Here is a 17,357-nt window from a genome sequence, read left to right as displayed (position 1 = left end):
TGGTAATTACTTTCATTGTTACTTAGTTTTATGACGAGTTTTATTAAAGCAATTTCAAAGCTCCTTGTAATTCTTTTGTTTTGTTTTGTTTATTATTTTTGTCTTCAGTTCTAAAAGTGAGCTTGTACATTTGCTGCTATCAGAAATGGACTTCACAAGTGATCTAATTCTGACCTTCCCAGGGCATGAAGTTGTTTGGAATCACAGGTATGAAATGCTGTTGCTTGCTAGAATAGTTTGGATTTTTACTCATGATGGATTTGAGATGGAATCCATCAGGAAATCCAGTAATATTAATTTTAGTTGGACAAAAATTGAGTCTAGTATAAATTTAAATCCTATTGCATTATTTTCTACCCTTTTTAAATTTAAAGCTAAAGATGTAAGTAATTATTCGTGATAACACCAACAACAATTTCTTATCTGATAGCCTGAGAAAATGAATTTCAAAGTCCACAACAACCATGTAAACTATAGGTAAAATCCGACATGTACATGATTCAGTGGAGCTTCGAAATTTGTTTTCGATGTTTGGTGTGGTAGAAATGATTTATTTTGATAAGATATTTGAAACAGTAACACAGAAGTTTGCAATAAGATGTAAACAATTTTGGTACATCATTTTGTCCAATTAATACTCAAAGTCTTGGTGGATTCGATCTTAAATATTTATGGCAACTATATCTGGTGAAAAATAAAAATTTGTCTTTCTGCCTTTTGGCATTTTGTATCAATGTTAAACTGTGCAAGACATTTTAAAACTGATTTTAATTTTAGGAGGTTTGTGTATCACTTCTGGAATCAGTGGTTTACAGATGTCCCTTCTGAGGAGATGTTCAGAGAAATATCAAGTTCCATGAGCAGTGACAACAAAACTACTTCAGAAAATGTGAACAGAACTTCAAGGAGGTCTTCCCCCTCTATCATTCCGTCTCTGTTTGAACTAGCAAGTGGTTCCTTCAAGCTTTTAAGAGAATTGAACTCAGGCTTGAAATCAAGAACATCTGTTACAGAAGAATTTAAAGATGGCACATTATCACCCCTGTCCACTCCCTCTGAGGTTAGGTTTTGCAACATTATCATTGCAGAGTGTACAGGTCCTGAGGGGGAGGTACAGGAGAGATGTGCGTCAAATTACAAGCAGTGGATTATGCTAAGAAGTACACCTTCACAGCTTAACTGGAATGAAGGGAAACCAAATACAAGGACAACATTAACAGGTAGCTGATTAAGTTGCAGAATATGAACAGGAAATAAAGTACATGTATGTTAGTTAAGAGAAAAACTAAATTATTAACAAAAAAAACTCATGTGAGAGAGTTGAAACGTACTTGAATGTTGTAGCTTAAATAATTCAGGTTTTAAAACATTTTTTCAAACCAAAGTGGAATTTAGTAGTCTCTAAAACCCTGGGATTTCTTGTAACTGATAACTCAACTTGAAGCTCCTGCATAGCTGATAACTTGAAGCAAAAGTGGTTTTCCTTTCCCTCGGTTGAACAGTGCAATTTTACTCCCGATTCCTCGAACCATTTTTGTTTGAAAACTCATGTTTCCACTGTAGTTCGATGTTTTCAAATGATATGTTTTCTTTACTTAAGGTAGCTTAAAAAATGTTGCATATTAGACAAATTATGAATGAGAAAGGAAAACAAAAATTCGAAATCAAACTAAAACAATGTAAGCCACAGCAGGTACAGTTTAACACAAATCCAAGGCTGAGAGGGATGTAGCTAACACAAAAGTAAGCAGGTTCACTTGTCTTTGAGCTTGAGGTTTCTATGACTGATAGTTGACAAGATGCAAATATTTAAAATTAGTTAACTGGTTAGCTTAATTAGTTTGCCTTTTTAAAAGTATACTGCACATGTTACTAAATACGTGATTTGGGTGCTTAAAAATAGTTAAACAAGGGGAAATGTCATGCATCCATTTGTGCAGTTTATGACTAAAGTTTTTAAAATAAAACGTTGTTTAAAATAATATAAATGCGATTGTAAGTCATGAAGGATGGAATGATTCTGCCCCTTAGATACCAATCCTGTTTTAAATTAAATGAAAATTATTCCAAAAAGGGTTGTAGAAATTGTAGAATCTTGGTGCTGGTGTTTGTACCCTGGGTACCAGAGGATGTTTTCTCGCAAGCGGGGGATACTCCGGAGATACTGCAAGAAAAACGGGGGATACTCCGGAGATACTGCAAGAAAAACGGGGGATACTCCGGAGACCGCGCAAGAAGAACGGGGGATACTCCGGAGACCGCGCAAGAAAAAAATCTGGCACCCAGGATATGGTGTTTGGGGCTTGAACGAATAACTTTTATTAGCATAACCACACTGACCTACTATTGGTAATCGCCCAATCTGATTGGCTACACAGGTGCCTACTATTGATCCGTAAAAGGGGGCTCTCGGAGCGCGCGCTTAGTTTTCGCTTAATTTTATCAATCAAAACCTTCAATAAATAAATTCTAGCGATATTCTGAGTTTAATAGATCGGTCAGTGGGTTATGCTAACACAATTAGACAGCTCGCTCTCGGTTTCTACCGGCTTTTGATAGTTGACTCGGGGCTTCGCCCCTCGCCAACTATCAGCCGGTAGAAACCTCGAGCTTGCCGTCTAATTGTTAATTATTATACACTGTAGAAACTCACTGTCCTCTCATTGGCTAAGAGCCTACAGCTAATTCTGGGAATCCGCGCAGCCTACAGATTAGTGAATAATCTGCTAGCAGATTATTCACTAATCTGTAGGTTGCGCGCGCAATGCATGATTTCCAAAAGCAATGTGTCAGGCATCTGGCGGCAAACCGACCGAGAAATAATTTGACCTTAGTTTAAAAATTGCTGGACAATAAAGCCTTAAAAACACAAAATGACTAACAAAAATTGGGAAGGAACTACGAAATACTTTGAGGAAAAAGCATTCAGCCGGAATTAGCACAAGTTTTGAGACAGGTAGAAATCGTTTTTCATTATTTTCTTTATTAGAAAAACAATGTATAATAAAACAATTATTAGATTCGGTTTTTGTGATATCCGGAATAATCAAGGTCTCGTTAAATGTTATCAGCCTCAGCCTTCGGCTTCGGCTGATAACACTTACCTTGACCTTGATTATTCCGGATATCACAAAAACCTCATCCAATAATTGTTTATAATCAGTCCTAGTATCTAGGAATTTTGACCTTGAAATATTGCAAACAAACCAAAAAAAAAAAAATAGGAAAATTATTTATGATGGTTAGGAAGCTACTTTAGTACAGTTCTAAACGATTAGTGAGATTTGAACAGGCTTTTTTTTTTAGAAAAAATGAGTGATGAATACTATGAAATTGTTTTCAATTTCCCTAGGTCGATAGTACTGAGTAAATGATGAGTCTTTATAAATAATTATTTGAAGCAGATGTCAGAGCAGCTTATAAACAAGGCTGCATACATGTATATTATATTTTCTAAGACAGATGCTTTTGAACGATGTTTTGCGGATTATATGTAATCATATAATAGTTTATTTTGTAATTTAAAAGGAAAGAATATTACGAATACAGATGTAACTAATACATATTTGATGGAATCTGGCGGACTCTGGTGGATTTTTTGTGAACAAGTTTTGTAGCACGATGATTTGTTAACCAATTAATTAACTAATTTATCAGCTGAATTCAACACAATGAGGTGTATAAACAATTTGTTAATAATCACAGGAATTTTCCTATAGTAGCGAAAAGGAAATTTGTGCCGAATTACGATATGATATTCATAATTTAAATACGTTAGTAAGATGTATCTGACAGCCATTTTGATGTATTATCAAAAATAAAATCCATAGAAATTAGAACGTATTAGAGTCTTAATTTGAGAATGAATCTAAAACTTAAGGGGGGGGGTCCTTCTTAACTACACATCTAGAGCAATGTAAGGCCTAACAGTGAATTTTTGGTGGGGTGGATAACAGATATGTCCAGGATTGAACACTAAATGAGATTCACGTTCCTCGTGACGGGCATCACAAAGTGTCCTCATTTATAAAAGTTCACCAAAACACACCAAAATCTATCAAATATGAAGTAATATGGAAATGTCAAAATAACACAGTCAAACATGAAGTACTCGTTAAACAATACTTGCGTTCAATCCTAGACATAAATGGAGGATAACTGCATTGAAAAAATTGATACAGTCGACTCTCTCTTAACTGACACCTCCATTAGACGGACACCTGGTGTTACGGTATACGTTTCACTATGCTCCGTATTCATTCAGTATTTGGCAATACTTAATGGCTTCGTAGTGCATTTGGAACTTTCGGGTTTATCATGGAAAACAAATATTACGTGGCAAAAACGGTCTTTAATGCAAGTAAATACATGTACTTTTATTCTGTATCACAGAAATGTTTAACCCTCCCGCCCAGGCCTTCTGGATTTTCTTAGGAGGACGAGGATGCAGCTTTACAAATTATAATCTTTAACTTACTCTCTTAAAGCTTGATTTTATTTTTGTCTTACAGTAATATGATAGAAACGATTTTACGTTTTGAGTTATCTTTGAATCCTGAAGCGATCTCTTACGCTGACAGTACGTTTAATAAAAACATGAATGCTTATCTTGATTGCAAATGTCTACAAGCCGAAGCAGAATATAGTCGAGAACTCGGAACATGTTCAAAAGTCTTACGTCATCGGTCAAGAAACACGAAGCTTTATATATAGATAAGATGTATTTATTGTTACTGGAGAAAAATTCATTATTGAACTGTGAGCTGTGCTAATCTAATAAGATTTTGAGCAAATTCCCATCAGAAGGGAGTGGCTTGTGTATGATTGAGCCTTTCTCTTCCCTTTTCCACAAGGGAATTCTGCAGCCCCAGTTGTTCAAAAGGTGGATAACGCTATCCACCGAACAAGTCACTATCCGATGGATTCACGGTGGATAGCGCAGTATTTTTCGTGAACACTTATCCAATAGATAGCGATTCGCAGCGTTATCCACGCTTTGAACAAAAAGGCCCTGCTCAACAACTTTTACTTTAATGGACACACACTTAAAATCTTGTCCACAGACGTTTAAGTTAAAGCCGCCTTGTACAACATAACAGAAAGTACTACTCGAAAGGACTGCGCAATGTTCAAAGTAACGCGGTTCAAGCTTAGGGCTTTCCACAAGTTGTTCGAGATCTCCCAAAAAGTTGCCCGTAATTTCTCAAAAAGTTGCTCAAAAGTTGCTCCAAAAATCCATAAAAGTTGCTTCTGATAATGAAAGTTGCTCCAAAAAATCCAAAACGCTGCTTCTAATCAAGAGAATTTCTCTAAATATATACTAATTTCCCTTTGAGGGAAAGATTTCTAAGCAGTTTTATGCAATTTTACAGCAAAAGAAGTACACTCGGACAATCTTCGGAGATCTTCGGTCTGGAAATTGCTCCAAATGCAACAAGTTGCTCGAGAGGAAAAAAGTTGCTCGAAGGGGATAAAGTTGCTCGAAACATGAAAAGTTGCCAAAAAGTTGCCGAGCAACTTGTGGAAAGCCCTATTCAAGCTTTGTATTTAGGAAGATAAGCGTTAAGTCTTTTTCTTGGCTCAGCTGGACTTTTATGAGCCGCAAGACTCGTTAACATGAAAAATAAAGTAGCTAAATAAAGCATCTTTTTACAAAATAAAACAACTTATCAACAAACGAGCCTAACATAAAATAATGCCTAAACAACTATAGCTTATACTGCTTTTATAACAAGATGAAGTGAAAACTTCTTGGCTTCGTAATACCCCAGTGGATGGCGCTGTTTTTTAGTTCCATTCTCTTTTCCAGCTTTGTCCTTGTTTTTGCTTCTTGTCGGTTTTGTTTGTTTTCCCTCCTTGATTTTCGCCTTGGAATCTGTTTCCTTCTCCTTCGGCTCGTGTACGACACCTTTAATCCACAGACGAAAAACGCCTTTGCGATAGAGTGGAGTTTTAATGAATAGAAACGAAACACCCTTATGCTCTTCCACTTTAAACAAGCTTGTGTTCCCGTGGACAATGACGTAATTGAATGTCCCGTTAAATTCTGAGAGCACTGGCACTAGCGTTAGGATTGGCTTAGCTGACGTAATGTTTGCGGGAATTTGGATAGTGAATTTCTCCATTCGATGACGCGTGGATCGCCGTTTTCGCTGGCTTCCCGAAGGAGTAAAGGAGTATTGGAATCCGTTGTTCTGTTGTGCTGTTTGCCAGTTTTGTTGGCCATAATTCTGTTGATTGTACGACTGTCCGCCAAGTCCTTGTTGTTGTTGTTGATTGTATCCTTGGTTTCCTCCATAAGGAAACTGCTGTCCATACCCGCCACTGCTCGCTGGCACAATACGGTACGGCGGGGAAGACTGGGACTGGCTTCCTGTTTGGTTTCTTTCCACCAGCGGCACTCCTTTGTCGCCGTCGTTCCCTTTGGACAGCGCACATTCGTAACAAGCCTCTCCGTAAGGCGACAAACAATGTCTGGAAACAGAGGAGAAGAAATAAGTAGAAAAGTTAGTTCTTAACCCAGGCATTAAAACCACAGTTAAATACCAGCACTATTGACACTGGGGATATCCCAAAGATTCGAAATTTCACAAAAAGGTGCTCCTAAATATATGCCAATTTTCCATAAAAGTAACTTTTCGTGCCATTTAACTGCAACCAAAAAATATTTAAATGGAATTTTAAGGCCAAAATTTGTTGGATTACAAGGACTCCTTTCACAGAGAACGTTCGTGGAGATATCGAAGCCGTCATGTTTCCTGGTGAGTTTTTAATGCAGAATGATCCGAAAGTTGGAACATCTTTTGAACTTCCCAGGAAATCTTCGGAATAGTTAAAAAATGCTCGGAAACGCTCGCATGGCCTTCGAACAACACTCGGACAAGCTTCGGCAATCTTCGGCCTATAAAATGGCAAAAAGTTGCTCGAAATTGCCAGAAAGGTGTTCGAAAGGAAAAGAGTTGCTCGAAATATGAAAAGTTGCCCAAACATTTCCAAACATCTTGGGACAGCCCTGATTGAGACGTCAGCTAAGGATCAACTACATTATGCCCGGAAAATTAGACATTATGGTTTTTGGCGTCTCCAATGAAAACGGGTTGTTATGCTCGAAATTAGGCTTCGCGGGAAGAATTCTGACATATCTTGGTTACTCCCCTCTCCCTCCCCGTCAGTTCAGCGTTCTGCTATGCTAATCCTAACCCTAAACCATAACCCTGCCATGGATTGGGACAATAGTTGTCTTCTGATTGGTGGAGCTCGTTTAGAAATTTCCGTGAAAGTGACAACCAATCAGAGGCACTACACAAGCGACGTCATCAGTGTGGGAAACTTCGAAAGAAATTTTAGGCCCCGTCCACACTGACCCGGGTAAATTTGAAAACGCCGAGAAATTTGAAAACGCCACGTAAAATGTTTTCCGTCCACATTAACCCGGGTAAATTTGAAAACGATACGCTTCATTAGTAAGTAAAAGTAAAAGTAAAGTCTTTATTCAACGAGGGTAGCACTAAAATAACATAAAAATACTAATAAACCAGTGGCCCTCTAAAATTATTTACAATAAAATATAATAATACACTATTTCAGGCTCCAAGTCCAAACGCTCATTGGTGAGCGTTTTTGAAAAGCTCCGTTTTCGGTGACCGAAAACGCCGTTTCAGTGTGGACGGTTGGCCTAACCGGAGAAAAAAAGATGCGTTTTCAAATTTACCCGGGTCAGTGTGGACGGGGCCTCAACCTGCCACATCCTTACAGGGCTCAAAATAATGTTCGGACAGTTGCCGTTCCTGTTGTTCGGCCAAACAGATTTTAGCTCGGTCACGTGTCGTTTCTGACTGGTCAAAATATTAAAAATAGCACTTTTAAACTACCACTCGTTTCTGCTGTTCGTTAGATAGTCTGTTTGTGTGGCATAAACACCCCCGCTATTTATTCACTGTTTTGGCTGCAATTTTTATGAATAGATCGCTTTTTAATGCTCTTGTGGTCATCATCAGTTATCATTTTTAAAGCCATGTACGTGACCGGTCAAAATGACCGGCAAACTGAAACTTTGTCTGGACAAATTGTCATCTTGGCCGCACATTGTCCATTAACCGGCCGTTATTTTGAGCCCTGTCCTTACGACAAACGCGCGCGCGTTTAAATGGCACATAGAGTGGTCGAACATTCGGTCTACTCACCCTCCCCCTATTGGGTGATAATTGGTTGGACACCGGCAGCTGAATCCGCCCTGTTTGTTATCACATCCAAAGCTGCAAGGACTCAGTCCCAGGGCACACTCGTTCATGTCTGAAAACACAAAATTCCATTATAGATGTACATCTTTTGTTATCGAGTAACTACATGGACGTGAGAGAATTGGCCTTAAATAACTCGTGTAAACAATGATCTTATTCAATACTTTCTTAACCTGAAGATCAAACTTTTCATTTAGCTGCAATAAAAACCTGTTACATTGTGGTTACTTCAACCAAGGCCACCCAAGTAAATCTCTACAAATCGACCAATAGCGTTTGAGTGTTTAAACGATAAAAAATGATTACAACTTATTGCTTCTGTAGCGCGCAGCTTTGTTAGATTAATTAGTAGACATCGATCTTTCTGACAAAGTTCATAGAATTAGCGCACTGTCGATAATATGTTGAAAATCGATTGTTTTTAAAACAACCGAGATTTTTTTCGTTAATTTGCACAGAATTTTCTCGGTAGCCGGTCCTTGGTTGGAGTGAAAGCACTGCAAACTGTTTTTGAGTTTTCAAAAAGTGTTAATTTTGTGCTAATATTTAATGGTTTGGAATTAAATTACCTTGACATGACCGGCCATCCGGGTTAAGCACGTATCCACGGTGACAGCTACAGTAGTATGATCCTAAGGTGTTTCTGCACTGAGCCTGTCCACAAGTCAGACCGCTGCGACATTCGTTTATATCTACACAAAGATACAGACAGTAAAGGGTAAGACCACTAAGCGAAAACGAGCCCGCAGTGTTAGTCATACTGACACGCGCGCCGTATAGGTTACATGTGCATGCGCGCGACTTTTCTGCGTAACGGATTTTGACCCCTGCGACCGGCTGACAGATAATAGACCATATTTGTATTCTCGGGATTGGACTGGGACTAGCTTGCAATATGGAGGCTCATGCGGGGGAATTTCATTAAAAAGAGCTTTATGTCATTTGCATTTGAAAAGATTACCCGCATTAGCCCCCTTTGCAAGCTAGTTCCAGTCCAATACCGAGAATACAAATAAGGTCTCTTTTCTGAAAATTAACAGACGTGACTTTGCCTGGCTTTACGTCAGTGCGTAAAAAGAAAGGAAAAGAAAGAAAAGAAAAAAAAAAGAAAAGAAAAGAAAAAATGGGTGCGGCGGATTTCTTCCCTTCACAAAAACCAACACTCCAAATTCCAATTCGACCTTGGATGCACGTACACGTCTTATCGAGCTCCTGAGCTCTTCTGTGTAACGAAGGTAAATAAATTCCAAAGTATTGCAAAAATTAAAATTACCTACCAACACACTGATTGTAATAAAAATCCTGAGTAAATCCGCGGGGACAGCCACACCGATATCCACCGAGCAGGTTCTGGCATCCGTATTGGCACACACTTCCTGGACATTGATTGTTGCCTGTAATTGTAAAAACATGGAACAAGTGACTTCAAGACAAATTGGAGAGGTTATGTCATTTAAAAACTGACCAGGAAGAGCCTCTTTCAGAATCAGAAACATTAAGCAGCTCCTAGTTTTTCAAAACAAATAGTGTAGAACAAACTTAACTGTATATTTGTGGTCCTGTTTAATTTGTGACGTTTAATTGTTTGAAATAATGCCTAAATTCCAAATTTTATAGGTCACGTCATAAAATCCAAAATTGCGACGCGCGGGAAATTTAAAAGCGATATTTAATCTTTTCCACTTTTTGTTGCTATTACCGGTAAGTGTTTTTCTCTCTTCTCCCTTAAATTTCGGAATTTAGGCATCATTTCAAACAATTCAACGTCAAATTGTCGTAAGAGTGGTTAAAAGTTACCGACTACACCGTAAATCACTGCAGCAATGTTCTCAGGCATTCTAACAAAATATTCTCCATTTGTAAACTAAATGGTGGAAAAATCGCTAAAGGAGTTTTTAACTGCGGTGTTCCAAAAAAAAAGGTGAAGGTCTCATAGGGCCATATGCATGTGGGAGCCTGGGAACAGTGTCAGGGCACAAAGTGCGAACATGCCTCTAGAAGTTCTTTCCTGTCGTTTTGTTGACAGCGTTCGCCTTTTGAAGGGTTCAGAACGTTAAAGTTACTAACCTACGCATTTCATGGTTGTTTCGTCGTACTTGTATCCTTGGTTACACACACATCTGTATGACCCTGCCAAGTTCTCACACGTTCCAAATCCACAGATATTGTTATCCGTCATGCATTCATCTTTATCTAAGCAAAATGCCACAAAGAAAACTTTAAGCCTGGTGTTCACTAGTGACGCAAACACAACGCAAACACTACCCATACGCGCTTGTGTGTTTAAGGCTGTTTTTTTACTAACGACGGAGAAGGAGTCGGTGTCGTAATCAGAAGCGCAGAGCGTCAAAATCTAGTGAAAATCAAACCGACGGAGTCGTGAGCAGAGTTTCCGATTCAGCTAATGACTCCATCACGGCTATGATCAAGTGATAACTAGATTGACGGAGTCGCTAGCAAAAAAGGATGTATTTGGGGCGCATGAAAACTAGTATTGAAACAGAACGTTTCCATTTTCTTCCGCTCTTCTGCTTGTGACTCCTGTGATCTAGTTTTCACTGCATCATAAGCGTCTCCCCGCACCGTTTTGAGTGTCGTCACGCCGCCGTGGGGCTAGATCATAAGTGACAGAGTCAAAAACGGAATCGGAAGAAAATGGAAACGTTCTGATTCTTCTGACTCCGATTCCGTTGAGCTAACGACTCCGATTTCGCTGGGTCGTAACCGCTAAAAAAAGACCTGTCTGCGATATCCAAGCTTGAGTTCCGTAATAAAAACAGGGTCAACCAGGAGTGCTCACCGGCTGACAAGGAAGGAAAGGAAAAAAATGCTTTAAAAAGGTATGCGGTGCTTTCCTTTAATCTTTCTTTTCTTTTCGCTTTCTGTTGGTTAACATTTTCAATTAGGTCATTTAATGTTGTTGTTTGTAGGGAGAGGACATTTAAAAAATGTACCAAAATCTATAACGCACGTACAGAGTGGTTGGAAGGGTGTTGTGAACCCCACGTGATACACAGGTGATTTGGCAAACACGTGACTTACCTACACACGTGATTCCATTTTTCATGTAGCCATCAGGACATCCACACTGGAAACTGCCAATAGTGTTTATACAGCTATGCTGACAGTTATGTCTTCCAGTGGTACATTCGTCCTGATCTAGAAAAGAAAAGGAATTTCAGAAAGATCAATTTAAAAGTTGATTTCTGTTGGAAACTGGTGGCTGGCTGACGTTTGAAATATCAGCTGGTAGACCTACGACTAACGAGGGTGGCTACCTTGCGTTTGCCAAAAAACGCACATCTTTCCTCAACAAGCAACATAACTTTACCAACTCTGTAAACTGAGAAAAGCCATGTCTCGTGTACAAACGTCTTGAAAAATCATGTTATTATAATATTCTTGAAGATTGCCAAGAAACGCCCGAAGATTTTTTAACTATACACCAAAAAAATTAAGTTTAAGTTTAGTCAACATTCCGAAGGGCAACATGTTACCGAACGCGGTCATGTCGTATCTTGTCTAAGATATGACACACGGAGAGCATATACATGAAAGTACGTTAGTATTACTTACCAGTGCATGTTTTCTTGTCGGCTCGCAGCACATACCCAACAGGGCAGGTACACTTGTAGGAACCATCTGTATTAGCGCAAGTAAACTGACAAATACTGGAATCTATAGCGCATTCATCGATATCTGCGAATTAAAAAAAAAAAAATCACATAAGAGAGGTTGGCTGGGCTATTGGAGGATATTAGTTATATATAGCCCCTTAAAAAGACTTTCTTTATGGCTCGTCACGCAATCTTCCTTCCCCAAGGAAAGATTGCGTGACAACTCAAAAAACGTATGCGCAGAGGTCGCAGACGGTTTTGTAACCTACAAACTGCTCTTAAAATCAAGTAGAAGTAGTTTACAGAACACACATAAACAAACGATAGACACGACAGAATCGAAGAGACGATGATGCCAGAATCTTTAAAGGGAAAATCTTAGAATCCAAACAGGAAGAATCACAACTCTCAAGTAACAAAGTTATCTCTCCACTAAAGTAAGAACACTTTTTCGTTGGACGTTTCATCGTAAATTTAATAATACTTCATTTTATAGATTTAGGGCTCGTAAGAATCACAAACATTGAAAGGAAATCACATCCCCACCCCTCCCCACAATTTCTTCTTTTAATTTTACCGACATTTTCACATAACTGCAAGTTAAGCCGCGACTAGGATTGACTATTTTCTGGTTCCAAACTCTTACATCAAGCACATTAGGTTAGTAGTGTGCTTGGTTAAGCTATTTCTTACCTAAGCAGCGTTTCCCATCCATGGTGAGTTTGTAGCCCGCGTTACACATACAGCGGTATCCCCCCTTAACATTGATACACTTGCCATTTCTGCAAAGTCCAGGAATCATTTCACATATATCTGTTGAAAAACAGCATTGTAAATTGCGCGTTTTTACATCTTCCACCTCATTAAAGTTTATGAAAAGACCTACGCGCATTGCATTCCTTGAGGTCGTACGCGACCAAATAAGGTAAAGTTTGCAAAAATGCCCAGTGGCCCATCAGGCCGGAGCTTATCCCGGTTTCCGTAGAATGTGTTAACAAGCATTCCCCCCCCCCCCCCCCTCGGGTGGGATGCTTGTTCATCGCACTGTCACCCCAGCATTAAATTCGCCGGTACTCATTAATACACCAGCGCGGATGGAGGCACTATGAAAAAACCAGCTACCGAATATGGGTACGGTAAGAGAGTGAAGTATCTTGCCTAAGAACACAACACAGTGCCCCGCCCAGGGCTCGAGCCCGATCTGCTCGATCCGGGGTCCAGAACACCCCACAAATAAATGTCCTTATTTATTTTGTCCCTCGCGACCAAATAAATAAGCTGGAAAAACAAGAATTATATAAATTAAATCTCTTTAGTTCACTGTAAAACATCACTTACGTGTCATATTCTCTTTAACCTGCGCGATTTTCTGACACAGGTTACCGTACTCGACTGTCGAGAAAAGAAAACAGAATTTTCTGTTTAGCAAATTTAATAAAAGAAACAAAGCCTTTGTAAAACTGGAGCAATGAGATAGTTACCAGTTCCCCGCCTCGGACACAACTGGCAGTCTGTGCCCCATGCCTTCCCGGCCGTACAACAGCATTCTTTCTTTCGTACTTGCATCATTTCTTTTGTGACAGCCTCACACATGTTGTTCGTGACGACAGCGAAGCAAAGCCCCTTTCTTGTATCTATGAAGTTAATAGCGTAGTTTTTGGACCAGTTGTTTAAAGTCTAACTTAGCCCCAACAGGTGAGCGGAAGGTAGAGGAAGAGAAGGAAGGTGAGAGGAGGGTAAATGGCCACCAATACCGCGTAGCAAAGAGAACAGAGAAACAAAATAAGCGACCAATCAGGAGTAGTTTTGTAAACCAGTCCCAAGACTAAAAGCGCGGGAAACTTTGACGTCACACAGACCACGTCACTATAACTTAGGTTTGCATCTGATTGGCAGAGAGAAAAAAAAAACATCCTCTGTTTTAACATTTACGCGAGGCCTTTTTCAGAGTTGAACGAATTATAGAGCGTCTATTTACCTTCACACTCCTTTCCGTCCGCACTCCGCTGATATCCTGAGTCGCAGTCGCAGATATAAGTTCCCGCGAGGTTTCTGCATGCGCCATTTTGACAGAGGTCTGGTCGATCGCGGCATTCATCGATATCTAACAAGGAAGAAACAAAGACCATGTTATAAATAATGGTAATAGGACTGACTGGTCATTCGTCTGTATCATCTAAAAATCGGACGACGAAGCGAGTCCGAGTACGTACGAGGCGCATCCGTCTCTCCTGGGCCATTTGGTGTGGTCTTCTCGTCTCTGTCCGCGCGCTCGCGTCTGTCCTTCCGGCTGGTCCCGTCCGCTGCGCGTCACTTCCTTTGTGCTTTGTTCGGGCTGCTGTCTCACGTTCGGAATTTTGTTTGTGATAAACACTGAATAAACCTAGAGCATAGCACTTATGAATAAAGAAGTGCTTTAGTCGCAGTAAAGTCCGTTGTAAGGATACCGAAGAGTAAAAATAATGCAATAAAAAGTGGAAAAAATTATCTTTAATCAGAAGCTGTCGCGAGTTGTCAAGTTGAAATGTTTTCAGAACCAGGTTTTCTAAGAGAACGATGGCGCTTTATTTATTTCTCACACAGCCTGGAAATAAAAGGTGACTTAAATCTCCTTAAAATTCGCTTCAAGTCTATTATCGCTTTAAGCAATCTTAAACATGAGTGTAAAGCCTGCTAAAAGGTCAGCTTTAAAAATTTGTAAATGGAAATTTACGCCAGCTTTACTTCAGCTTTACACAAGAGTAATGTTATTTCTCGTGCTGTTTTAGCCGTTGAGCCAAACACAGACATTTTGAATATAAATTGCTTAATTCAACACACCTTCACAAACTCGCCCATCTCCTCTGAATCCGGGGGGACACCGGCATCTATATCCACCAATGAAGTTCTTACAAACAAACGGACACAATCTGCTGTTTTCTTTGCACTCATTTATATCTGTAGGAATTGACAAAATATATAGAGCAGTTTTCAATTAAGTGTCGTCCAAAACCAAGTAATTACTCTGCCAATCACAGGACACAGACAATTCAGTGCCAATCACTCAGCAATACATGTGTTGTCACGAGCGCGGGACGTGCGCGAGCGAGTCCTGGTGGTCTCCTGGCGATGGCGCGTTTCCAATCACTCGCGTGTGACGCACCAGCACGCAAATTCTGACACTCAGGAACGCTTATAGCAAAAGTATAATAAATACAAAACAAAACCAAGGAATAAAACTACCGTATATAAGGAAGAAAATAAGCAACAAGACTGTTTGAGTCGACATTATGTCCCAATAGCATCAAAAGTCCCTACCCCTTGATAATGTTTTCGATTTCAGAAATCAGATTTTTCCTGGGATGACCAAAGTCTATATTCTCCCGATCCTCCTACGTAACTTTCATAATGAATAGCAAGGAGAGGTTATAATTTGATCAATGCCGTTGTAGCTTTCTTACCTCTGCAGTGCTTTTTGTCCGCGGCCATGTCAAATCCTCGGGGACAAATACACCGATAGCTTCCAGGCTGATTCACACAGCGGTACGCGCAGAGATCGTTGCTTTCGGCACATTCATTGACATCTTTGAAATTAAAGACAGAGTTTAAAGTTAGAAAGCAGGTTTTGAAAACAGAAAGAACGTCAAATATGCAATAAAAAGATCTGTTTGGCTTTTTTGACTGCGAGAAGTCTTCTTGTTTTATCTCTAGCTTCTAAATTGAGTGGATCCAACGCACGATTGTATCGCGCCCAACATAATTATTTGCAGCTCGTTTACTTCGCGTTTGCTCCACACGGTTGGAGACTGCTCATAGACTATTCAGATTGTTCGCGAAGAGAAAAATCTGTTCTTTAATTTTTTTTCTCCGAAGGGAAAAGTTTGTGCGGGGGGGGGGGGGGGGGAAAAAAAAAAGGGGAGGGGGGTGAAAACAAAAACAGCCCGCCAAAAAGCTAATATAATATATGATTTGACTAAGGCTTTCTAAATGTCAGCTAAAACGATGGTTAATTTATGTTATCAATAAATTAATTAAACATAAAAAGTTTGGCAAAAAAGGCCTGGTAATGAGTTCTTACCGACACACCGTGGTGAATAGCGGCCTGGGGCGTAGCCTTTAGGACACGTGCATTGGTAAGAACCTTCTGTGTTCGTACAGAGACCATTACCACAAACACCAGATATCAAGCATTCATCCTCGTCTAAATAAGAAACAAAAGACGTCTCATCATCATCATCATCATCAATGTCGATCCCGCGCTTACAGTCACCGTCCCCGAATATGACTCCTGTTTTTCTCCTGATTAGTTCCCAGGGCTCAGAACTAAGCTGCGCCGTCTATTCAATCGCCGAAGTCATGAAGTATGGCTGTTGTTTCGATGACGTCACCGAAACAAATTACCGGTAACTATCGACGTCCGAAGAACAGCGTGCAACAACTACACAAGGCTTCGTCGTCATATCATTATCATTATCACTGAAACTTTCTACCTCCAATTCATTATCGATTATTATTCGCACCATCTCTGTCAAACAAAACGCACTCAATAAGACAAGACATAAAAAGCTTGAAAATTTAATATGGAATATACTGTTTTTTTGGTTGTTTAAATTGTTTAAAGCCACTCACGGATTGCGTGTTGTTCTACTTACCAACACACTTCTTTCCAGTTTCATCCAGCTGATATCCCATCTTACATTTACACCGATAGCTTCCATCATTGTTAACACATTCTCCATTTTCACAGAGAGATGTCATGTGTAGGCATTCGTTTACATCTAGAACACGAAAAAAAAAAAAAAAACACGGAAATAATAGTGTCTTGTTATTCAACCAAGAGAATGAAAAATAAAACTGTCCGAGAACAGTCAACTTCCACTATAAAGGACACCTTTGGGACCACAATTTCGAGTCCGTAATAGCGGAAGTTCGTAGTAGCGGAAGTTATTTTCAGAAGTTCTTTATTCGCCGGGACTTCAGGTTCTGTCCGTAATTATGGGGTGTCCGTAATAACGAAGTGTCTGCAAAGCGGGAATTACAGTGAATCTACTGCTATTCTTTAACAACACTTTGTCTTATATATTGTTCTAACTAGCTTGTTCAAATGATCAGTTTACTCTTTTTATTCCTTGCAAGTCTCAATTTTCGGCAATTCTTCGTGAAGTTCTCGAAAAGGTAAAAAAACCAAGGCTAACGATTGAGCCCGAAAGCACTGCATTAGTTTTCCCAGCAGCATAACGTCATAATGTGGGTCACACCACTAAGCAACAACCACGCTAAGAAACTGAAGGCTTAATCACCGAGACTGGATAGGATTCGGGCTCAATATTAGTTGTTCCTTTACCTATACTCTTGTGACTGTTCACAGTCCCCTATTTTTCCGTGGAGATCTCTCAGTCCGACGCGCCATCTTGGTTCTCGTCGTGGCGCTGGGGAGAGTTCCACCCCGTGGGTTGGGGACGGGGGTTCCCAGTTTCGCTCGCGTTCGTGCGTGGCGTCGCGTCGTCTCCGTCGGCTGTGA

The 17,357-nt window shown here is 39.8% G+C and overlaps 1 protein-coding gene across 1 annotated transcript in view; it reads right to left on the bottom strand.

The window, feature by feature from the left end:
• Positions 1-5,410: 5,410 nt before the first annotated feature.
• Positions 5,411-17,357, bottom strand: part of LOC144644611 (fibrillin-3-like) — a 45,451-nt gene continuing 33,504 nt past the window's right edge. The window contains exons 36-50 of the mRNA XM_078504135.1: positions 16,489-16,614; positions 15,915-16,037; positions 15,298-15,420; positions 14,678-14,794; positions 13,836-13,961; positions 13,339-13,491; positions 13,196-13,249; positions 12,551-12,670; positions 11,817-11,939; positions 11,283-11,399; positions 10,308-10,433; positions 9,518-9,634; positions 8,810-8,932; positions 8,184-8,292; positions 5,411-6,474 (exon numbers count right to left, since the gene is read on the bottom strand). Coding sequence (XP_078360261.1) covers positions 5,715-6,474; positions 8,184-8,292; positions 8,810-8,932; positions 9,518-9,634; positions 10,308-10,433; positions 11,283-11,399; positions 11,817-11,939; positions 12,551-12,670; positions 13,196-13,249; positions 13,339-13,491; positions 13,836-13,961; positions 14,678-14,794; positions 15,298-15,420; positions 15,915-16,037; positions 16,489-16,614 — 2,417 coding nt within the window. The 3' untranslated portion in view covers positions 5,411-5,714. The remainder of the gene's footprint in view (positions 6,475-8,183; positions 8,293-8,809; positions 8,933-9,517; positions 9,635-10,307; positions 10,434-11,282; positions 11,400-11,816; positions 11,940-12,550; positions 12,671-13,195; positions 13,250-13,338; positions 13,492-13,835; positions 13,962-14,677; positions 14,795-15,297; positions 15,421-15,914; positions 16,038-16,488; positions 16,615-17,357) is intronic.

Source organism: Oculina patagonica, chromosome 1 (assembly GCF_052425735.1).
Source record: "Oculina patagonica isolate OP01 chromosome 1, crgOcupat, whole genome shotgun sequence".
Taxonomy (NCBI): Eukaryota; Metazoa; Cnidaria; class Anthozoa; order Scleractinia; family Oculinidae; genus Oculina; species Oculina patagonica.
This window is presented reverse-complemented; position numbering and strand designations above follow the sequence as displayed.